At 44.6% G+C, this 23,540-nt stretch overlaps 2 protein-coding genes across 6 annotated transcripts in view; both read left to right on the forward strand.

Moving 5' to 3' along the window:
* Window positions 1-76: 76 nt before the first annotated feature.
* On the forward strand, window positions 77-18,118 carry SAG (S-antigen visual arrestin). 3 transcript variants are annotated; one of them, XM_056498846.1, is made up of 15 exons: window positions 77-3,837; window positions 4,409-4,469; window positions 4,554-4,598; window positions 4,872-5,065; window positions 5,761-5,820; window positions 6,883-6,950; window positions 7,147-7,282; window positions 7,601-7,685; window positions 8,871-8,943; window positions 9,271-9,408; window positions 9,699-9,776; window positions 10,640-10,663; window positions 11,083-11,147; window positions 16,404-16,413; window positions 17,015-18,118. In XM_056498846.1, the coding sequence occupies exons 1-15, from the start codon at window positions 3,637-3,639 to the stop codon at window positions 17,106-17,108; spliced, it is 1,332 nt and encodes a 443-aa protein (XP_056354821.1). In that variant the 5' UTR covers window positions 77-3,636; the 3' UTR covers window positions 17,109-18,118. The 3 variants fall into 3 exon arrangements, with proteins under 3 accessions (XP_056354821.1, XP_056354819.1, XP_056354818.1); XM_056498844.1 differs by lacking the exon at window positions 16,404-16,413 and having other exon boundaries at window positions 17,015-18,117; XM_056498843.1 differs by lacking the exon at window positions 16,404-16,413 and having other exon boundaries at window positions 4,409-4,598.
* A 2,096-nt stretch (window positions 18,119-20,214) lies between these two features.
* Window positions 20,215-23,540, forward strand: part of DGKD (diacylglycerol kinase delta) — a 58,433-nt gene continuing 55,107 nt past the window's right edge. Inside the window, exon 1 of one of the 3 annotated variants that reach the window (XM_056499287.1) lies at window positions 20,215-20,390. In XM_056499287.1, coding sequence (XP_056355262.1) covers window positions 20,241-20,390 — 150 coding nt within the window. In that variant the 5' untranslated portion in view covers window positions 20,215-20,240. Of the gene's footprint in view, window positions 20,391-21,969; window positions 22,005-23,540 lie in introns of those variants that run through there. The other 2 variants (XM_056499288.1, XM_056499292.1) reach the window with 2 other exon arrangements.

Consider the following 23,540-nt stretch of genomic DNA (forward strand, 5'->3'; position numbering starts at 1 on the left):
TGTGCATCTGTGTGCGAGATCTTGTTTGGAATGAGTGCAGCGGGGGACCTGCAATATCATTTTCCTGGTGAATTGTGGGATTTAGTGTAGAGGGGAAAAAGGGATCATGCTCTTATCTGGGGCTAGATGTCCTGCAGGTGCAGCTTGGGCTTGCCCTGTCTCAGTTGTCCTGCCTTGAGAATGAAGGAAGTTCTTGCCTCATTGAACAAGTGCCTCTGTCTCTGTCCTTGAAAGGTTGATGTATTGTTAGATGTTTTAGATAAACTACTGAACTGAGGAAATCAGGATCTGTATTTCAAACACTGCTGAAAATAGGCATATTCTTCTGCTGTGAGACTTTGACTGCTACCTCGCCAAGTTTTTAAGACAGGGACAGGAGTTGCACGTTTCTTTAAAAACAAAACCCTCTTGAAGATGTTGCTCTGGTTCTAGCTTCAGATTAATGAATCAAAGTCTTCAGCTCTTCCATGTACAGATTTCATAACTGATAGTCATCACTGGCTGCCCTCCTTTTTTCATACGAAAATAAGCTTTTATCCAGCTCATGGAAGTGAGAACTGTAGCAAAAATGGAAAGTTGGCATTCTGAGCAGTTTCTAAAGGAAAGATATTTTTTCTTCTGCCTGTTGCAGTGGCAGATGGTCCTTGAAAAGGCACCTGCCACGAGTCCAGGTGACCTTGGTTACTGCAGGAAAGCAGATCATGAAGTGGCAAGTCAGCATGATGAAAGATTATTGGGAGATTAGCATAATAAAAACTGCAGGCTCTGCTGAGGAGGATCAGAATGGGTTTAGGATGTTTATAATTTAGACTGCTGCACTTGTGTTTTTCTACAGCATGGACACAGATCTTACCCAAACGGCTTTGTTAGGCCCATTGGTGCTGTTATGAGGCCGGTTAATAATGTTGAAGGATTATGGCTAGCTAGCTAAGTCCTTAAGCATTTTAGATTAAAGTTCCTTAGCACCAAGGTATGTAAGAAATTCTAGTGAACAATTTTAGTTTTTCTTTTTTTCATATATTTTCATTACTTATGTTGCCTCCTTTTGTGCTTCAGCCTGCAGAGAGAAGAAGAGCAAATGAAGGTACCTGCAGTGCAGGGGTGTGGCTGTAGCAGTTTTGCTGCCAGAGGTGGAGCTGCCCTTCAGGTGGATTTGGGGGTGGGTTGGGCATCTTTCTCTGGATTAAGGGTGCACTAGGAACATGTGTTATGGAGAAGCTGTTTCCAAAATTCCCTGAAGATGTTTGCAATGGTACATGTACCAACAGGAATGCTCATTCTCTTCTGGGAAACTAATAACCCTGCAGTCGCTGCAGCAGAGACTTGTACAAAAGCAACTTCCTCCCTTTTGCTTTTGCAAAGTGTGACTGAGTTTCATCTCTGGGGTTTCTTCCTTACTTCTGACAATAAGGATCTGACTTTCCTTCTGCAGCACAGGCATGTGTGAATTTCTGCGGTTCCAGCCTGGCTGGTTTGTGTTTGCCAGAGTTGATTAGACAGAGTAGTGATTAAGCTCTCCAAATAATCCACCTCCAGTTAATAAAATATTGCTGGAACCCTGAAAGAGCTGAGGAACATTGGTTCTGTCATTCATTTCTTTTGAACTATGTTCAGACAAATGTCAGTGATTGTGAAAAACAAGCTTGATCTGTGACTGAGGTTACTTGAGCTGGAGGGAGCTGTTAGGCTGGCAAGTGGACAGGCTATCATGTGATCCTTGTAATCAAATGAACAGATGCAGCCAGAGGAAAGCTAGAGCTGTTCCTGCAGCTCACAAGCTGAAAGTTAACACATACTGTTGTGCAAAATACCAGGGCCAAATTCACTGGTGGGGGGAAAGCTACTCTTGGAAGATTAAGGAATAGAAAAGCTGAAGTTAATTGAAATACCTGTGTTTCTTAAATCCCGGGTGTTGTGCTTTTGTAAGTAAATTAAGGAGGGGATTGTACAAACCAGCAGTGCGTTGTTTTGCATCAGCATGTCAGTGGGATGCTGGTGAAGCGGTAATAGGCAAATTTCTTAGTGATCATGAGAATAGTGCATTGTTCTCAGTATTTGACAGTCCATCAAAATGGCATTTTAGTGTTTTATAAACTCCCTTTTCATAAATAGCTCTTGTCTTTCAGTTTCTTACCAGGCTGGGTGTCTTGCAGCTCTAGGAAGGAGATAAAGCATTAGAATAAACTGCTTTCAGTAGCTGTCCTGTACCACATGAGTCTGTAGTCTTTGCAAAACATGTGAAGAGGACATTGTCGACCTCCTCACTGACTACCTGAGTATCCTTAGGTAATGCCTTGTTGCTGACTTAACCACTTCCCAGCTGAATCTTATCCCAGGTACAATATTTGCTCTTGGAGAGGGATTAATTCTTGAAATCCTGGATGTACGCAACTAGAGAAGAGCTTTCAAATCCCCTACAAATTGTCTTCCTTGTTTGTGAAGAGGGCAGTAATTCCCTCTGGGAGATGCAAAGAAGCGTAGGACACAGCTGCCTTGGAAAATTCCTCTTTCTTCAATAGTTTAGAAGTTCACATCACTGTCTGTGGAAGCTCCTGTGCCATTTGGAACACAGCAAGGTATTTAATGTTATTTGCTGGTGTCTTTCTTTGAGTCTACAGCATGAGTATCATGGCTAGTCAGCAACAAATACTGGTGTGGGCTTGAAAAACGTACTTAATAAAAATAGAAATGCTTACATGTGTATGGTCTGTTTCTAATGTCTGCCTTATATTTTTTTTCAGCTTTCCAAGAAGCCAAGTGTTCCCTTTTTCTATGGTTTGTTGTCTGCAAATAGGCCCTAGAAGCTGTTTCACTCTTGAAGCAGTTTTACAATGGAAAAGCAAGCAGAGAAATAGAATGGGAGAAAATGGCAAGGACATTCATACTCCATCAGAGCTGGTGTCTGTCTAACACGGTTCTCTCATTCACACAGCTCTGATGATGAGGAGTATAAGGACAGGGATATGTGTGGAGTCATGCTTTCCTGATGCTGCTCCCCTGCTTCAGAATCTTACAGGGTTAAGGTTGCTTCTGGATCCTTGTTTGGCAGCTGTCAAAAGCCTTTTTTCCCTGTGAATGTGTCTAATCCTGTGATTCAGTTCATACTGGTGACTTCTAGAGACACCTTGAATCTTCTGTTAACTGGGGAAATGCTTCACCTTATTACTTATAACAAAATGAAAAGCTAATCTCTCCGCTTTGAACCACCTAGGTTTTCTGGACTTTTCTCTCTGGATCTCTTGTACCCTTGTGGTCTTCCCTTCTCTTCTTTTTCCCCTATTCTTTTCTTCCCCCATTGCCTTCCTCTCCCTCCTTATTTTTCTCCTCCTGAAGAACTTTTTTCCATTTATTTTCTACCCCTTAGATGCAAGCTTTTCCCTATCTCTAAGTATAATTGTTGCCTTTCTGGGCAGGTGGCTGGGCTGTTCTATCCTTACGGTGCATTCTGGTTTGAGCTTAGTGTTGCTCTGCCCATAATGGGTTGCACTGGGTTCTGTTTGAGGAAATTGCAGCAGGACAGATGAGTTCTCATTTGGGGGTTGGTCTGACTCCTTACCAACACAAACCACCTTTGTAGCTTTTAGACAAGCCACCATTTGGATGTGTGTGAGGTTCTGAAACAGCAGTACTTTACCTATGGCTTTTATCTCATCCACCTGTTTTTCCCAGGCATCTGGTGCAGGACATTTTGGGATAGAAAAACTTCATTCACCCACAGTCGCATCTCTGTCTTTGACCATGAGCTGCCCTGAGTCTCAAAAGACCAGGATTGGTGGGAAGACTGCTGATTCTCCCCCAAAACAAGTTATCTTCAGAAAAAGCACCCGTGACAAAGCTGTGAGTACAGTAATAATGGGCTTATTTAGGTTTGAGTTTTACCTGTAGTCAGACTGGAGACTTATTAGAAAGCACTTTCCCATCTGCATTATTCTTTTCTGAAGAAGGAGCATGAACCATATTACCACTAAGTTTGAGGAGATGATGTAAACAGTTTTTAGGGCAAACTTTCCATGTGTTATAATACAAGAGATGGCAGCTCACCTCACTCTCCTCCTGGGTTTTACTTCTGTTGATAGATGTTTAAAACAAAGCTGATTCATTGTCATGCCAAGCAGACAGCACCAAAAATCTTGAAATCTACACTTCTTTGTCCCATGCACAAGTATTTGTGTTGTACCTTTGGGAGTTGGTCTAGATCAGGTCTTCAGTTCTGATGTCCTGAAGCATGTGAATAATCCTGTTGAGTCTGATGGGGGTTGCATGTTTGCTGGAAAAAAATTAAATATTCCATTTAAAATGGAATTATTCTGACATCTGCAAGGTTTATAGTTCTCTGATGTGTGCGTCCCCCTTCCCTCAACAACCACAAACATTTTATAGTTCAACTGTGGCCATCCTCTCCCCACAGCTGACCATCTACCTGGGAAAGCGGGACTTCATTGATAACGTAGGGAATGTGGAATCTGTGGGTAAGTCCACAAGGTTATGTGCTGCTCTTCCTGCCCTCAACCCTACTTACCCTCTGTTAATCTTGATTTTTCCCTTTCTTTCAGATGGTGTTGTATTGGTGGATCCTGCTATTATCAAGGGAAAAAAAGGTTTGAGGTTTTATGCAATGTGTGTCTCAGAAATTGTTTGTCTTTCTGAGTGAGATGCTAAGCTAGAACCTCTTTGTTCTTTTAAGGGTACAAATGTAACTCTCTTCACCAGTGAATGGGCTTCTTATCAATGTAATGTCTGTTGTTACACGTGGGATGAGTACTCACTGGGTTATTTGTGTGTTGAAATGAGTTTCCCTGTCTCCCTGAGGCAGGAGATGTCTGGCTTCACTGTTACTCTGCATGTTTCACCTGTCCTGTGCTTCTTGGCAGTGTTTGTGTCCCTGACCTGCGCGTTTCGCTATGGCCAGGAGGACATTGATGTGATTGGCCTCACCTTCCGCCGGGACCTATACTTCTCCAGGGTCCAAGTGTACCCACCTGCTGACAAGCCAGAGTCTCTCACCCTTTTGCAGGAATCTCTGCTAAAGAAGCTGGGGAAAAATGCTTATCCCTTTGTCTTTACAGTAAGTATCTCAGAAGAGCCTCTGATTCTCTTCTTGTCTGTACTTACCAGGCTGTTGAGACCTGGTGATGGACTGAAGATGGGAATTAACAGTCAATTAATGTTCTGCAAGTTCCAATTTTGACTGACACGTGGTGTTACCAATGCTTTTCTTTCTTCTTGCAATCCTGAGAGGTAAAGTGCAGTGATCACAGCACTGTGAGAAGTGCTTTCTTAAAAAAGGCAAGGGAATTTGCAATGGCTTTATGCTAGCAACTGCCCTATATATCCTTGCCTTCCCCTTCCTGAGGGGCTGGAATACTTTTTACCATTGCCCCAGTGCCAAATCCTTTTCCTTTAAAAACTTTGTGGATCAAATAAAGAGATGAAAAAGTCTTTACCAGATATTGTCAGCAAATGACAGCTGACTGCCAAATTCTAACAGGAAATCCTTCCACTGCTGTCAGTCATATGTCTGTCTTAGTGTTCCTGAGGAAGATTCATGTTATGCATGGACTTCTTTTCTTCTTTCTTGACTTTTAAAGTATTTTTGGAAGAGAGGGATTTATTCATACAAGGCAAGTATACTAGCCAGAATTCCAAGTAGTTACTGCATTACAGTGAGTGGCCTCTTCAGGACTGCTTTTGTGAGCAGTATGTTACCTAAAACATCTGTGTACTATTGCTTTGGGACATTTCCTCTTCTTCCTCCTACAGTTTCCAGATTACCTGCCTTGTTCAGTCTGTCTGCAGCCTGCACCTCGTGATGTTGATAAGGTGAGGCCAGTGGGACACTTGCACTTATCATGGTTAAGGAAAGTGAGATGGAAAAAAAATCATGTGAATTTGTTTAGCTTGAAAGTAGGACAAGGTGATACGGATTTTACTGTGCTGTGCCACGAATGTCAAGAACTAGGGGCTACAAGTATGTGTCAAAGAACTGGATTTGAAATCCTCAAAATAAGAAAGGGAATCCAAATAGCAGCAAGATTACAAAATCTGCAGTGCTATAGCTTCTTTAAGACTATCACATGATTTGTGGGTTGTCTGCACATAAAATGATTGTGGCTGTGAGGCTACATGAAAGAAGACTGAGTGCCTAAAATCTCAGAGATTGCTATAAATAATATGTGTTAAGACCTGCCCTGAATTAAATGCAGAGAAGAGATGGCTCGTACACATGTGTAAACAGAGCAAAAACCCTGTAGCAAAAATCACTAAATATTATATGTTCTACAAGGTTTCTGATACTGTTAAAAATACTCCTTTTATACTTGACTGGATGCTTGTCGGGACAGCAGAACTAGACAGTCAGCCAGGCAAAGGGGGATGAGGGTTGTAGAATCTAGTGCAAAGAGGATAACCCTTATGCCAGGGAATGATATTCTAGCAAATATGTCTCTGTAGAGCAGTACCAGGGTCTCACACAGTGCCCCACGATCCTATAAACCTGTTAAAGCAAAGGTTAGCTTGGCATGATCACTTCCACTCCTTAGATGCTGGTTTTGGCATTACAAAGCCAACTCAGAAATTCAGTTCAGAAACAGAGGGTGGGCCAGAGAGCATGGTGTGACCTTTCCAGCACTGGTATCACAGGAAGCTTTTCAGGAGCTGTCATGTCATCTTTCAGAGGCTGGGATTAAGCCTCACTTATCAGAAGCATTGTAGAACAGGTGGATATGCCAACACTAGTTGTCAGGGATGTCTGTGACAGTGGTGGGAGGCCAGAATAATTTGCAGCTGGCAGGAGTCTGCCAGTGTCTGGTGTGCAGAAAGATTCTGAAACATCTGCAGATGTTCTGATCCTGATTTCACAGCTGTTCTCTCTCTCTCTGGCAGACTTGTGGTGTGGACTTTGAGGTGAAAGCTTTCTCAACAGAAAATGTGGAAGAGAGAGTTCATAGGAGGTAACAGGATGTGTCTCTCCAGCTTTGCCTTAGAGGGGGTGGATGTTTCAGTGATTCACCTTGGTTATTTGTTCAGCTTTGCCCCTCGTGTCAGTGACTTCTGGGGTGTGAGCACATGGGAATGCAGAACTCCAGTCTCTGCCAAGCACCAGGTGTCACCTGTCACATTGTCATGTTGTCCTCTGCTGATTCCCAGGAACTCTGCACGTCTGCTGATCCGTAAGGTGCAGTATGCTCCGGAGAAGCCAGGACCCCAGCCTTGTGCAGAGACCACCTGGCAGTTCTTCATGTCCAACAAGCCCCTGCACCTGAAAGCTTGCCTCAGTAAAGAGGTGAGGGGGCATTGCCCTCAGGCTGGGGGCATTGTGGTATCTGCAGGCCAGTGGGCATTTTGCTGTTCTCTCAGCTGAGACTGACTTTTCCCAGCACTCAAGGACTCTAATGAAATTTCTGTCAGTGGCTACTGCTAGAGGTGGCTGAAGTCCTGTTATCAAACACTATTGAAGTAATTGAAGGAAGCATCATGAATGGCTAGGAGGGGTCATATTCCCCTATCTGGTCTCTGTGAGGTGTAATCTGAGGGAACAAGAGGGGTTTAGGGTTTGGAAGAAGGCTCCTGGCTGGATTTCTGAGCATCACATTCCTTCTAGGTATACTACCATGGTGAACCCATTCCAGTCACTGTCACCATCAACAACAGCACAGAGAAAACAGTGAAGAAGATCAAAGTCCAGGGTATATTTTTACTGTTGCTTGGGATTCTTTGAGTGCAATAGGACTGACAAAAAGACAGAATTTAGTGCTTGTAACAGTTTAAGCAGGCAGCTGGGGATATCAGGAATTTGTCCCTCCCTCTGTATCTTCATCAAGTGAAGTGCTGTAGCTTTTTCCCTGATTCTTGTGGTTACTTGTATGCCTTAATTTCAGGCACCAGATTGTTCCCCCTAGAAAAAGAGAAAGCGTCTGGCACCTGCAGTGTGCAATGCAGATGTGGTAAAAGTGAGGGAAAGTCCATCCTTTTTGGGAGGTCAGTGGGAAGGGTCCCTGTCAGTGTGGTGCTCCTGCTAATTGTGAATGTGCCTAGATAACATACAGCTTTGCCTGGTGTTCCAGAAACCTCTGGCAGTGTGAGAAGCAGCTACTCTGCCAGCAGCAGTGTCATTCCTCCTGAGGAAGCTGAGGGCAGGTCCTGAGCTTCATTGCTGTGCTGGTGTTTTTTTATGTGACCCTACAGGTTTTCATCCCATTAGCTGCAGAGCTGGGGAAGACAGTCTGAAAGGCAAAGGATGGGAAAGAGAAAAGAAGGCAGGGAGGGAACAAAATGTCTGAGGTTCCTACAGAAGTGTAGCAGAGAAAGGTGTTTATGTGCCAGTCTGGGATGCACTGTGATTCCTAAATATTTTTAGGCTCTTTTTTATGCCTCTTTTAGGCTTAAAAAGACTGTTGGTCCCAGATTCTCTCCTCTTCAGTGTTTCAGTCAGAATTACCCTGGGATTTTTGTGTAGGATTGGAGAATACCATTTGTTACCACAGGCTCTGTGCTGATGGTATCTCCTGAATGCATATGCATGGGCTGTAGGCACACAAGGGAGATCAGGATCAGAGATAAAAGCAGACCAGACAGAGAAGGAAGAGGGACATCTTTATAATGGAAAGAGAGGATCCCAAGAGAAATTGTGTGTTACTGACTTTCTGAAAGGCCAAGTGCCTTTCAGGGAAAACAGATTTTGGCAATTAGTGTGCTGTTGGTCTCTGTCCAGGTCAGGCTGTGTGACCGGGTGGTCCCTTCAGGCTCTAAATGGATGGGGTTTTCTGCTGTCTTCACCATGTTTCCCATTCCTGGGCCTTGGGGTGAGGACAGTTGTGTTGTTTGTGGTACATGCACACACCTGAGTGATCACTTTCTTCTTTTTCCCTCAGTGGAGCAGGTGGCCAATGTGGTGCTGTACTCCAGTGACTTTTATACCAAAGTGGTGGCTGCTGAGGAAGCACAGTGAGTGAATGATCCTGCTCTTTCAGACCCTTTTGATTACCCTTGTCATCAAAATGGCTTTTCCAACCTAAACTATTCTATTACTCTGTGGTTGTGACCTACTTTTCTGCCCTAATGTGAAATTAAGTGTTTTCTAAGTGCTTATTTTTCTCTGATGATTATTAAGGGAATTTTGCTGACTGGATTAGAGCTGGACATCTGTATTGTTGACAACTGAATTTGTACAGATAAATTCCTCTCCTTTTGGGCAGCTTTGTATCTGTTTTGAAATTCTCCTAGTTGGGTGTGTAACAAACCACAGTATATCACTTCTGTTTTTATTTTCAGGGAGAAGGTGCAGCCAAACAGCAGCCTGACCAAGACACTGACACTTTTGCCCTTGCTTGCAAATAACCGGGAGACACGGGAAATAGCTCTGGATGGAAAACTGAAGGATGAGGACACCAACTTGGCTTCTAGTACTATGTGAGTGGAGTTTTAAATAGTCCCAGGTAGTGGGAGAGTAATAGAGAAGAGGGGAGGATGGAGGACACACTTCCCTCAGGACTTTGCCCGGATGGATACATGTAGTACCATTACTAATGACATCACGTTCATGCAGAATGAATAGGGATCACAGATCTGGAGAAGTATTGGCTTTACCTGAGGCTTGCCTGCCCTCCCACTTGCAGGATGTTCCCCTGGTTCTTGCTGCATGTGTGTGTTGTTGCTATACTGCTGTGCCACCTCACACTGCTCTCTGTTTTCTCTGGCAGCATTAAGGATGGAATAGACAAGACAGTGATGGGGATTCTGGTTTCCTACAAGGTCAAAGTGAAGCTCACAGTTCCAGGGTAAGTGTAACACACTTTTTGCTACATCTGCCTGAAGTTAAAGGAGGGGAGTGTGTTTATGTCATTGATGGATGAGAAGAGACCAGAACAGTCCAGCCCAAGAGAAAGGGCAATGTTATGGGATATGAGGCTCCCTATAAAGTATAAATTGCCTGGAAAACAATCTTGGCCTATCCATAGAACCTGTCCTGAGCCAAAGGATATCTCCTTAGACACCGTGTAACTTCATGGTTGAAGTAGGAATCTCTGTTTGCATTGCAATTTTTGTTTCAAAGCCATAATCTATTTTGTGAGAAGTGAGGTGAAACTTCATGTGAGCCTTTATGTTGGCATTGCTGTTCTCCCACAGCAGAGGGTGAAAACAGTTGACTGAGTCATAAATACTGTAGCTCAGGTTCTGTACTCAGCCAGATTTCTAGGTAAAGCTGATGTTATCAACATGAGCTATATCCAGGATACAGTGCAAAAAAGGACAAGGATAGTGACTGTCAGTTGATGTTAGTCACTGTTTACATTTGTATTTAATTCATCTGTCCTTTGTTCTAGTATAAAAATGCATCAAAGATTTGCCTAAAGCATGATAAAATGCCTGCTGCCTTCTGTGGTTATCCACATACTTTTTGGCTCTTGGAAATGGGGCCATGCCCAACACTTGGTCAGGAGTTCAAAAACTTAGACTCTTTCTCCATGGGAATGACATGAAAAAGTTGGACTACCTTTTTTAAAAACAAGTTCAGTTGAATTTGTGGCAAGGTAGAGAACAGTACATTAGGAAAGGGACTTCAGTTGTCCAGCACTTGCTGGAGCACCAGAATAGAAAGGCATTAAATATTCTTTGTTTTTCTCCTTGTTTTCTTTTGTAGCATGCTGGGAGACCTCACTTCCAGGTAAATGTTATCTTCCTGTTCAGACCATGCAGTCCTAGTTGTTAGTTCATCTTTTTATTCTCTCTTTTATTGCCATTCCCACCTCCCTAAAAAAAAAAGCAACTGTTCCTTAAGCTTTTAGAAGCAAGTATGTCATTCTGCTGTGAAAATGAAGCTATTACAAAAATGTATTTTGATTTTATATACATGCAAGTACATTTAGCACACAATAAACCAAATCTATGTAAGGGAATATGCCTGGGATATTTGAGGAGAAATTGAAGCTCAACCTTTTTTTGAGAGGAAAATTATTATTAGAAAAGTATGAAAGAATAGGTGAAGGTGGAGCTGAGGGCTCAGGCTGGCCTAAGGAGGAAGGAGGCTGAACCAGGCATGTGTGTGGAACTGTGGATCTGATGCATTCTTTCTTCTCCCTGAAGTGAAGTGGGCACAGAGCTGCCATTTCGTCTCATGCACCCCAAACCTGAAGAAAAGAACCCAGCAGGTCAGTTACACCTGGTTTTTGCCTTTGTTCATTAACAGGCTCTGGTGAGATCTCACCATTGTAAGGCTTAGAGTGATCTGTGTTACAGGAAGCCTTCAGAGCCACAAGGCTCCAGTATGGAGCTACTCTGTGTGTTTGTGTGTCTGTATATGTGTGTGTATATGTATATATATGCATGTATCAACCTCCAGGCACTAAATAACAGAGCAGGGATGCAAAGGTGGGAGAAAATGGAAAAGTCATGTTTCCTTTCATCTTTCACGTATGGAATCACAGCTCTGAACAAGGGTTTGAGGGAGCTCTGCATAGTTAAATCTCATCACTGCAGTGCAAAATATCCTCCATGAAGCTGTCAGCAATTCCTAGCCAGATTGCAGTATAAGCAAAAAAGAAAAAAATCTCACACAGAAAATACCTAACACTTGTGAGCGTTGTACAAAGCCAATTACTTTCAAGCAAAGTGGAGAGAGAGGTGATAAAACTGCTGAGGATTCTTGATTCCCTGTTATCTTGATGTGGCATTTGCCATGGTGTATGTGATGTGGCCTTCTTGTTCAGTGGCTATCCAAGATGAGCATCTGTTCAACGTTTGGTCTCTGTGTGGAAGTGGGGGAACTCTGTAAGTCTGAAGGGCAAGCCTTATTACCCAGGCATCTTGAAGCTTAGGATCAGCTGCCAAAACCACAGGCTGTCAGAAGTATCCTCCCATTTCCTCAGGCCCTGGCTGGCTCTGTTGGCCAGTAGTGAGCACCAGAGACTTCAAGGTGCTCACAGTAAATCAGAAGCTCCTGTACAGCATCTGAAGCCTCTCTTGACCACCAGACACACCAGCCCTTTCCTGCTGGGGCTGTTACAGATGAGCCATCTTGTCCTACCCTCTATACTGGGACAAAGTTTACTGGGCTTCAAACAAAAGCCATGGATGCTTTTGTGCTCCTTTTTCTTTCTTTTTCTCTTTGTGCCCTAACTGACCTAAAGCTGCTATTTCTAAGAGCATGAAACTGGAAAGTGATAGTAGAACCTTTGAGAAGAGTTATCCTGAGATAGATGCTTTGGTCTGTAGTGGAAGCATTACTAAGGGGTGACTTAAGTCCTTACTGTGTGAAATTGTTGGAGGAATCAAGTGTGAGCAATGAGAAGAGAGCTAGTGATCCACTCCACATTCAGATGCTCTGGTTGGGAGTCAGGCTTTGCAAATTATGGATGTGCTGGAGTGGGCAAAGGTAGGTTTCATCCCTCCTGTAACAGTTACACTAAGGGAAGCTCATTTTCCCTGGGAAAGCCCCTGCTGTGAGCAGTGCCAGCACATTCTCTTGGCACTGAAATGGAGGGGGCTGGGATGGCACTGGTGATCCTAGGAGTGTGGCTGGTGAGGGCCATCTAGTGCCTCTGGGCAGCTCAGGAGCTTTCATGGACACCAAGAAAAGCTTCAAAACTTCTAACAAGGCTCATCAAAAGGTTTAGGCAGCTGTAAAGAATTTTACATATTTAGAGTGGTGGGAATTTTTTTTTTAACATTACTTTTTTAGTGTTGAAAATTATACTCCCTTTTATTAATTTATACTTCTGGCAGAAGAATTTGCAATATGAGGAAAAATGGAAGTCAGGCGATTTTTCCCTTCTAAGATAATTTCAAAGGAGGGATGATGTACTCCTTTATACAGTAGACTTAAAAGGATGTGGGCAGAAAACTTTACAAGGAAAATGGAGACCTGCAGCATTTCTCAGATCGCTTCCCCCAGCACATCTTCTTACAGAGGCAGAGCCCGCATGATGTTTTACATCAAAGTCTTCTGGGAGCTTGCTGTCAGAAGTGTCAGCTATGTTCCATGCATTTTGTACAGATGGAAATACCAGGTTTATTATAAACTGAAAAAAATGCAGGTAATTTCAGGAGCTATCCCATGGGATAGTCCTACAAACAGGACATAAATGGTTTCTCTTAAAGATACTCTAACACAACAGAAAATTCCTCTGAAGCTTGAAGAGCGGACTTGAAAACTGTGCTGGAATGTGGTGTCTGAGTTTATTACAAGGAATGAAACAGTCTCCCATATGAAGCTGGTAAACTGAAACGCTTTTCAGCTTTATTGGTTAGTAGTTTTCCGTGCACTGTGCTTCATCACTTTTCCCAGTTGTGAGTTCAGGCTTTTTAATTTTTTCTTCTACCACTTTAGCCCATGAACTCTGAGGAACATAATGTGTTTGATTAGTGAAATACCATCTAATTTGGAATCAAGCAAATCCAGGCTTAATTGCAGAGATGGAGCTTCAACAAATACTGTTTGCACTCTTGAAGGTCCCAAAAGATGGAATTTTTCTTTGTCTTGTTCAGCAGTCTCTGCAGTGGGTGTAGGCAGAGGTGCATGCACAGGGAGTTTTGAGATCACTCCTTATCTTCTTTTTCCATTCCCTTTTGTTTTTACTGACAAGTCAGTAGTGACCAGTTTGCCCTATTGCACCTTCCTGCTCACTTGACTGTCTTAAGGCATAGCTGGAAGAACAGCAAGAAGTCAGAGCATCCATCTTATGGAGTTAAAGCTAGAGTGGGATTAAAAAATGTCACATATTGTGATTATATTTTGAAGTGAGGGAATATTCTTTTCTCTAACCAAGGTGATGTATGGCAGAAGTAAAATGTGTAGCATCAATGCATTTAATCATGCAAGGCTGACCTGAGTACAGAGAACCTCAAACAAGCTTCCCAAGAACATGATGTGATTTTTTTCAGGGCCAAGCCAGGGCAAGTGTGAGCAAGTGCTGTTTCACGGCAGATGGCTTTGCCCTCTCTAGCTGTCTGTGAGCAAGCTCTGAAGCATTCATCACTCAGTAAACAGCAGGTCTGTCAGTGCATGGATATTGCACATTGCTTGATCTTTCTTCCCTGTGCCTGTAGGAGACAGAAAAGAAGCAGCTTGCTACTTTTCCTTCCCTATGTTTATCACTTCCTTCTCTTGCTCTCCTGCTAGGCCAGGATTTGCATGTTTCATATGTGCTGTTTTTGCAACTGTTTTTGGACCCATGTGGTTCACATGTGGTTATTTTTAGGCAAAGCAGCGCCTGTCACATTGGCAGTCTGTTCCGCCTGTTGACAAAAAATGTGTAGGGATCTGTTCCTTTTAAAGATAGATTCAAACTGGGCTGTGTCTCTTCATACTTCCAAGACCTTTCCTAGTCAGCAGTTAGCCCAGAAGTTCCTGCTGAGTTTTCCTCAAGGCTGTGGTCTCAGTGTGACTTCTTTGGTCTGGAGTTTTCCTGCCAGTCTTCTGATGTTTTATGGGCCTATGTCTTGGATACTGGCCTTTGTTTTGGCTGTTGTTCAACAAATGGTCATTTATCTGCTCCCTGATTAAACTTGCACAAAAGGGCTGTTTTCAAGAAACCCAAGAATGCTTTGTCCCTCTAACAGTAAAGCAATACTTTTGGTATTGTGACTTTCAGAAATAGGACATTTTAAAGCATTGAATATCTTGAAAAATAACAAAACCTACTCTCTTTTTCTTTTTTCCCCCATCAAGTTAAGAGAGGTTAAAAGCAAGTTTATACTGAAAATTACCACATGCTATGACTTCAATTATGTGGAATAATTTCTGTGACTGCATAACAAAAGCTTCCAGAAAACCCTTTCCTGAGGAGATGATGGTATTCGTCATGATATTTGGACCCTCATCAATCCCTCTCCCATCCCAGCCCTCAAAACAATTGCTGGAATGCTAATTAAAAGGAGCAAAGGTCTATCCATTTTCTGAGAATTTTTCAATATTATAATGTTAAATAAGCCAGAGGACACCAGGAAACTCTGGAGGGGACCTATCTCCTGCTAGAGTGCAATTGTAGCATGTTGGTGACAGTGCAGCAGTCTGAAGGTGAAGTGGTACATCTTTGAATGTAGTGTTCCATCTGAGGCTTATTATAAGCACTACTCTGCTGCCACACTGTCTGTGTTTCGACTCAGTAATCATTTATCTGACAGTTAAGTATATGTCCAATTCAAACAATACCTATTTAACCCCTCACTCCATTTTGTAAAATCAGTTTCAAATCTCACTTCACCCACATCACTGACATCACTGTTTCCATAGTAATAAAAGTACCTCCAAGAGGAGAGAAGACTAAAGAATAAAAATCGGAGAAAAAATGGAATGAGAATGATGATTTCTATGTTGGAAATTTTATAAGTTCTAAATGTTTCATTTTAAACCCATTTAAATCAAGCATACATGCCCTGAGACATTCCAGACTTCATCTTGGCTTCTGTCCTGGTCTGGAGAGATGCCATCAGGAGTGTCTTTACATGAGCCATCCTTTGAGGCATTTTGGCTGGAGTGGCCCCCTTTGGCACACTTTTAATGCTGACTTTTCCAGCAGTGCTTGTTGCCCTTGATTGCAGTGTATGTTGTGGATGGGAAATCTCCAGGTAGTGAATTATCCAGTCACTAAAGTGCCCCAAATCCCTGCTGACTTCTGTAGAACAAGGGTGCTTTGCTTCCTGACCCAAAGCCATGAGAAGTAAGCCAGTGAAGTGATTATGCCTTGTTAAAATAACTGTGAAAATAATAAAATCCCTGCAAATACAGACTTCTGCTTATTTTAGGCTGTGCTGAAACAGCTTCCCAGAAATCCTGCTAGTAAGCAGGATTTGTTATAGTGTGGTTAGCAGAGATCCCACTAAAGAAACACAAATGCCAAAGGTCTTGAAACCATTTTTAGGGCAAGATGAAATCAGGAGTGTTGCCCCAAAGGCCCTGGCCCGTCTGATGAGAAGATCCCTGAGGTGTTTCTGTACTTTGACCTCTAATTGTAATACCTTCATGTTTATTGAACAAGATCATCGTCTTCTCATCAGCTGACTTTTTCAATCACAGTGACAGAGCAATTAAAGCTGACATCATGTCATGCAAGCACTGTCAGCTCAGAGTCCAGGTGTGTCCCACAGCTGGACTCCCACAGCTGTGACCATGAGCAAGCGTAGATGGGAAAATCTGTCTTTATTCCTCAGCCCTTCAGACAGCTTGGGCAGCATTGCTGGAAAGCTTTTTCTTTTGGGAGATCGAGTTTAGCCTTGTCAGGTGTATGTATGCACATTTTGAGACTTTCTGGAATTCTTCTTGTACTGCTGCAAGTCCTGCTTCTTGTCACTGCTCTGACTTGTCTATACATTTTTTGCATTAAATATTTTGCAAATGTTTTAGTATGTGCTATTCTGACTACCCAGTGTGTCTTTTTCCCTCTTTTGCTGCATGCTCTTGACTGCAGGGAAGGATGGGTAAGTTTCATTTAGTATTTCATATTCTAGCCACACTTGTGCATTGACTCTTTAAAAAAAACTCTTCAAAACTATCCAAAAATCCCCACTTAAAACCCAGAGTGAGCAAGTTACTGTGGCCTGACAAATGACTGCTCTGAGTTAAACAGCAGTGACTGACCATGTGAAGATAGGTTAAGATATCATGTTCTGCCCAACAGCTCTATAGCTGGAAGTGTAAGGAACTTAAGAGGTTTGACCATGTGCCTCCTTTTTAGAAGGAGTAAGGATGAAATCTTTCACATTTCATTCCTGGACAAAGCCCCTTGCAAGCTCTAGGCTGTTTGGCTACCTGATATTTATCTGGAATGGACATGATTCAGTACAGATGAAAACATCCTCAGTTTGTGCCTTGACTTGCTCAATCAACTGCTTTTCATTTTAGCTAGAATAGCACCTGTGAAGAGGGTGCCTGTGGGAATGTGATCCAAATCCCTTTGGAGACCAAGGAAACACTACCAGTCTGCTGCAGACTTCTCATCTTCCTATGTGTTGACTCTAGTCTGCTGGTGTAAAAATAAGGCAACATCATTTTGAAAGACCTGTGTTTCTTTCATTGCAGTGAAGCAGAGCTGGTATTTGAGGAGTTTGCTCGTCAGCAGCTAAAAAATACACCTGATGAAGAGGACAAGAATTCACCATCAACAAGTGATTAAAAGAACAGGCTGACAGAGGAGCTGTGTTGTCTGGCTTCAATTACAAATGTAGGACCGAAGTTTCTAGTAATCTGAATGTTCTTGGTTCATGTACGGTCTTCCAGGAATCAGTCCTGAGGTCAGTGGACGTGACATCAGGAATCTCTATTGCTTATTACAAGATTCACCTCTGGAGGAATGTGGCAAACACAACACCTGGTTCTTACTCGAGCTACCAGAGGAGGACAGGATATCTGCAATGTCATGACTTCTGCTTTCAGGACTGCCTAATAAAAAGTTTGGTTGCTTTCAGCACTGGTGAGAGCTTAAATGAGGGTTTATGCAGCCTGCCTGGACTTATTCAGTGTCAGTCTGTGACTTTGAAGTGCCAGTGAACCAAATCCTAGACTGGAAGGCTGGCTTGCAGCCATGGGTGATTCATCAAAGTTTATCAGCAGACTGTACAAAACTGATTTTATTTAATTTAGGTTGCTTTTGTGTTGATGCTTTACCAAATTCAGCCAGTGAATTGAATTTGTACTTGCACTGTCCCCATGTGGCTTTTACATCCATTTTCTGTACCAGTAAATATCTTGCAAGTTGTCTCCCACAGCACACACAATCCTGATACACAGTATTAGCTTTCTAGCAATATACTTAATAACTATGTTATTAAAATTGAGATAAATGTGCACTGTCCATGAATTGCTTAAAGCTCCCTATATACAAAGCCAAACAGAAATACAAGTCCAGACAGAGCCTGTATTTAATCTAGTTTCCTGTAGGCAACTACTTCAAAAGAGGGTGCAGGAAAATTAAGGAGGAAATTATGGTGCAGCCTTCCCTGAGGAGCCTTTCCCAACATCTGCCAGCAGTTGGTTTATGTTCCAAGAAATGAGATTGCGTCCTGCAAACTTTATTTTCTCTTGTTGATCTGGATATTCTTATTATCCATGCAAATGTCGGATATTTTCCTGAATCTCAGTTAGGTTTTTGCTCAAGTGAGTTGTATCAGCTAATTACATTTTGCATGTAAAACAACCAGTGGTTTATTTTTCTCTTTTTTTTTTTTTTTTTTTTTTTTTTTTAAATCTGCTTTTCAGTGTCCCTAGTTTAAATCCTCCTGGAAAGTCTGAATGCAGGGCCCACATTTATTAATATAGACTTACATTTCCCGCCTTACACTCTGGAAAACAGAATTAAGAACTTCACACGTATATCTGTTTGCTTCTGTAAACTGGTCTTGATTAAGATGCTGGAAGTAGTTAATTAAGACCACAGCTGACTTCAGGGTTCCATCAGTGCTCTCCCCTAATACACCTGTTCCTCAGCGCTGTCCGTTAGTCACAGGTGTCTCAGCTTAGCTTGAACTGCAAGAGGCACAATGTTTGCTCTGCACTGAGTGCTTTGCTGCTAAAGGAACCTGGCTAGTTCCAGGTGTTTGTGATCAGGATAATTTCTGTGTGATTTCAGCTTTCGGGGTAGGTCGGGCATTTGCACCTGGATGTCTGGGAAGGCTTTTCCCTGGTATTCTTATTACTAATTTGTTGGTGGCTCAAGAACACGCAGAAGATATAGTACGGTTGAACAAATTGCTGGCTGTGAATATGCTGGTCTTGGAGAGCAGGAGTTCAGAAAATCTTTTAAGGATCTAAAAGAAGGAGGAGGAACAGGATTACCCCTGTCTTACTTCAGAGTGTATCTTTCTCCACAAAGGTGTTTCCAGTTTTTCTGGCTACTAGACCTGTAAGTATGGGACCAGTAAACTCAGAGATCTGAGTATTTTTTTTCCCCCTTTTTTAAATATTTCCTATATGTCAACTTTGTGAGGGCCTCCGTCACTGCCTGACTTTCCTCTCAAATTCAGCTGTAGTGATGACTTCCATAAACTAAGTGTGACAAAATCACAGTGCACTCTGTTGTGCAGTGGGTTGTTAAATGGTTGTTAAATCTGTTCTTTTGTCTGGGCTTGAGAAAGCACTTTGATACACTATTTGTTCATCTCATGCTGGTCATTTGCTCAGGGAGAAGTGAAGGCTTTCTGGCTCCTACAGTTCCCTTCCTGCAGGACAAGCTGGACTTTTCTCCGGCCCTTCAGCCAGTAGATGCTGACTTCTGTCAGCAGAAAATAGGTCTCTAGCTAGAGCTGTTTGCCTTTTATCTTCCCTTTCTTCTGGCTCTGGTGTTATGCTGATCTACCGAGTCAGACCTGTGGCCTGCTCCTCCTGTTACCGCTGGGGGAGAGCAGATCCAATTTCCTGACTGCGCGGCTTTGATGTGGTGGGACTCTGTTTGTAGAGAGCTCGCCAGCTCCCGGAGAGGGATGCGTTCTGGGAGCGATGGCATCCCTGGACCTGCTGTGTTTGAAGACAGCTTAAAGCAAATAGATGACAGGACGAGTTTCGTGACAGACGCTTTCCCCTCGCACATCTCCGTGAGATCCCAGCGAGAGGGAACACGGCACTGCCCGTAGCTGATGGTGTTAGGGAGGCGGGGGGAGGCACCTGCGGATGTTACCGGCCCTTGCGAGCGGAGCGGAGCCCGGGGCGGGCTCGGCGCTCGCCCTCAGCGGGGTCGGGCCCCAGCGCCCCCGGAGGGCCCTGCGGGGCGGGGGCTGCACGGCAGGTGGAGCCTGGGCGGGAGGCTGTGCTCGCAGCGTTTCATTAAATCCTGGGAGCACGGGGAGAGCTTTGGGAGGGGCTGTCCAGGGAGTACTAGTACTGTGGTGGAGTACTTGTCCGTGGAGGTGTTCAAGGAACGACGGGACGTGGCACTCAGTGCTCTGGTATGGTTGACGGTTGTAGGTTGGACTCGGTGATGTCAGAGGTCTTTTCCAACCTGAATGATTCTGTGCTGTAATAGCCACGAAGAATGGGAAGGAACGGAGACCGCGGTCCGGGATGTCGGGCTCGCCTCAGCGGGGAGGGCTGCTGTGCTGAACACCTTTGTCCAGGCTCCAAAGGGGCGATCGGCGCTCGGGCGGTTCGCGGGGAGCCGCGAGGGGCAGGGCGGCCGTTACCGTCCCGTGAGGGCGGCCGGGCCCTTCCCCGCCCCGGCCCCTCCCGCCGCCGCCATGCACCGCGGCTGCCGCTGGGGGGCGCCGCGCGCGCGGGGCCGGTAGGGGGCGCCGGGCGCGCCGCCGGTCCGTGCAGCATGGCGGCGGCGGGGGCTGAGCAGACACAGCCAGAGCCGGCCGCCGGCGCCGCGCCCGAGGAGTCGTCGGACAGCGAGCCGGAGCAGGAGCCCGGCTCCCTGCAGAAGCTCATCCGCAAAGTCTCGACGTCCGGGCAGATCCGCCAGAAGGTGCGTGCGGCGGGAGGGGGCCGCGGGCAGGGCCTCGGGCTCCTGGCGGCGCTGCGGCCGGCGCTGCCTCCGCGTTACGCTCGGTGCCGCCGCCTCTCCCTCCCGCCCAGCACGGTCCGCGTCGCCGCCAGCCCGGGCCGCCGGTTAGGGAGTTGCCAGAGACCCCCGAAGCTTTCCCCTGGGGCCTGCCACCGAGCCCGTCCCTCAGGGAGCTGCCGTGATCCCCCACACATCCCGCTCCGCTCCCCTCACAACGACCCCTCAGGGGTCTGCCCGTAACCACCTCACATCCGCCAAAGCGCCCCTCAGGGACTCGGCCATTTCCCCCCTTCCCCCTGTTGGGAAAATCTTAAATTGTAACGAATAGTGTCTGTGTTAGTAAGATTTATTTATCCCGTCGTTTTCGGTGACAGCCCAACCATCCCTCCGGGTCCTGCTGGCAACCCCCAGTCCACACCGCAGAGACCCCCTGACAACACTCCCTACAGCTTTCCAGGCACTTGTGAACCCCAAAATGCCCTTCAGGGATCCCCATAATGAACTGTTTCTCAGGTGCCCGTTAACAGCTGCCCCCTAAATGTCCTTCAGCGTCTGCCAGCCCCCCACAAACTGCTCTCAGAGGCTCCTGGAGTTGCCCCCTGTGTCTCTCTGAACCTCTCCAGGTTCCCTCCCCAGTAGCCCGGCTCAGGCCACCTTCTTCCCAGTGCCCGGGTTCAGACCTCCCTGGGAGCTTTACCTAGCTCAGTTATTAGTGTACCCAGGCTCAGCAGGACTCTGTCTTACTTCTTTCCTTCCTTACCCTCTTTTTCTTGGAGTCATGGAGGTCAGATTTGGGCTCCTATTCCCTAGTGCTGCTCCATTTACCTGGTATTTGAATCCTCCAGGGCTTCCTCACCGCATGGAGCTGCATCTCCCCTTTTCTCCTCATGTTACAGTTGCCACAGGCTCCTTCCTCACCTCTCCATGCCTTCCCTGAGAACCTCTGCACATCCCAGCCATAGTTCCCTGTCACAGTGTTCCATTATCACTTTCCAACACCTCCCTCCTCTGTGGTCCTGTTGGCACAAGTCACTGTCCTATCTTCAGAGCTCTGCTCTGGAAGGTGCAGCTCTCGTTATTCCCTGCAGTCATTGTGTGTGCCTCCCTCAGTATCTTCCCATCCTTTTTGTGCATCCTAATTATCCCCATCTTGCACTGTGCTGCTTTATCTTTCTGTAGTCATATATTAATATACAGCTTTCTGTCTGGTATATCAGTGATCTTACAGCTGCTTAGTCTTTGTTCCCAGCTTTGTCTGTCCTGCTTTGCCTTCCTGGTAAGGTAACAGTCCTTTCCACCCAGATTCCCCTGGCCTAGTCATATTTTATCCCTCTGTGGCTTATCCTGAAACAATAACATCATTTTTAGGAGCAGTGACAACATTCTGCAACTACAACCACAGCTGTTACTGTAAAAGGTGTGAAGGTTACTTTCAGCCTTAGACTGGGAGCCACACATGGAGTTTCCTTTTTCTGTACTCTTTTTATTATAGCAGCATGATTTTTCTTTGTAGCCCCTAAGCTCCTGTGTAACTCTTGGACTGTTATGTCATGTGTTTCTGCTTAGAAATACCAGGTTAGTTACTCTGTCATCACCTGCCTTGTGCTCCCCTTGTCTCTGCAGCATGGACAAGCACGGTGCAGCTGTGGGGATGCAAAAGCTCGCTCAGCACTTGTGCTGCAGCTTGGTGTTGCTTCTCTTGTACTCATAGCAAAGGAGAGTAAATGTCTCTGCATGGTGCAGTGTCTGAAGCCTTGTTCAAAGGGCTCTTTTTTGTGCTGGCTGGTTTGCCCTGCTTTCAAACACAGGACCTGCCATCATTCTGCTGCGCATTCTTGTTTGGCTGCATTGAAATCCCTGTTATGAAACCCCTGTGACAAAGTGCAGTCATACATGAGGACTGTGATGGGGCTGCTTCCTCCATCCATGAGGTGCTGCTGGCACTGCCTTCGGCTTCATGGGCTGAGACACTGCGGGGCTGGGCTGTGACATGGTTCTTTTGACCACACCAGGAAACCCTGGAGCCCTCTAAATCTGTTGATGTTCAGTATCAAGCAGACCTCAGCTGTGCTGTAGCATGGGGTGACTTAAGCTAGTCTGTTATTCTGCTGTGAAAAAAATAAGCCTTTTGAGATATTTTCCTGTATCCAGAGTGCTAAATATTAAGGATTTGGCTTGCTGGAAATTGGATTAACCTAGGGATTTTTTTACACCACTTGTGGAAGGGGTCTCGTGAAAAGGAAGGAAGAATGCTATAATCTGTCTCCATGGAGGGGTCTCGTGAAAAGGAAGGAAGAATGCTATAATCTGTCTCCATGGAGGTGTTTATGATGAGAGCAAGAATACTAAACTTTTCCAGTGCTAGAGTGGGAACTCTTGCTTATAGCAGGATTTCAGAGATGCTAAGTTGAAAGGTGCATTGGGTTGTATTTTTGTTTAACCATAGCAGAACATGTCCTGCTGTCCCTACTTAATAGTTTTCCCTGTTTTACATCACTTCTTGTGTCAGCATGGCTGGAAAAAGATGAAACCAGACACTTGTATATGCAAACATAAGCATATTAAGAACAAGGATTATAAGCCAATATTGTCTACTGCTGTTAAGCCTTCTGTGTGTTAACCTGTATAAAACATTTGACTAAATAGTGTCAAATTTTCTAAGTAAGCTCAGGTATTATGGTATTCAGGATTGATTTGTTCTATTGCTTGTTGATGTCATTTTGGTTTGTCATTGTCTTTTCTGCATGATGCTGCATGTGTACTCCTTCCTTGCCCTGAGGGCAAGGAGCAAAGGCAACTTTGTGAGTAATCATAGTTTTGATGAGACTTTGAGGAGCTTGCTTCCTTTGTAAAGGCAGTCCTAATTCTGCATTTGTCTGTTGAATGATAGAGTGCAGACTACTGTAAGCTGTAGAAGCTGTTGGACAGGTCTGTCAGTGACAGTAAGAGATGCAGGCAGACTTTTACTGTGGCCTGAGGATATAAATCTCTTCTGACCACATCTTTTGCTGCAGTTAGCTTAAGACCATGCCTGTAAGTACAGCTAAATCACCATGGAAGCTTACTGTTATCACAGCTTGAGTGTGAAATCTGTTGTGCCCATGGAATTCC

The sequence above is a fragment of the Oenanthe melanoleuca genome, chromosome 9, assembly GCF_029582105.1.
Source record: "Oenanthe melanoleuca isolate GR-GAL-2019-014 chromosome 9, OMel1.0, whole genome shotgun sequence".
Classification (NCBI taxonomy): domain Eukaryota; kingdom Metazoa; phylum Chordata; class Aves; order Passeriformes; family Muscicapidae; genus Oenanthe; species Oenanthe melanoleuca.

Excerpts from the sequence above, each read along its gene's own strand:
- SAG (XM_056498843.1), top strand. The coding sequence starts at position 3,637 with ATGGCTTTTATCTCATCCACCTGTTTTTCCCAGGCATCTGGTGCAGGA. Across the intron at positions 4,599-4,871 it reads TATTATCAAGGGAAAAAAAG|TGTTTGTGTCCCTGACCTGC; the intron begins GTTTGAGGTTTT and ends GCTTCTTGGCAG. Across the intron at positions 8,944-9,270 it reads GTGGCTGCTGAGGAAGCACA|GGAGAAGGTGCAGCCAAACA; the intron begins GTGAGTGAATGA and ends TTTTATTTTCAG.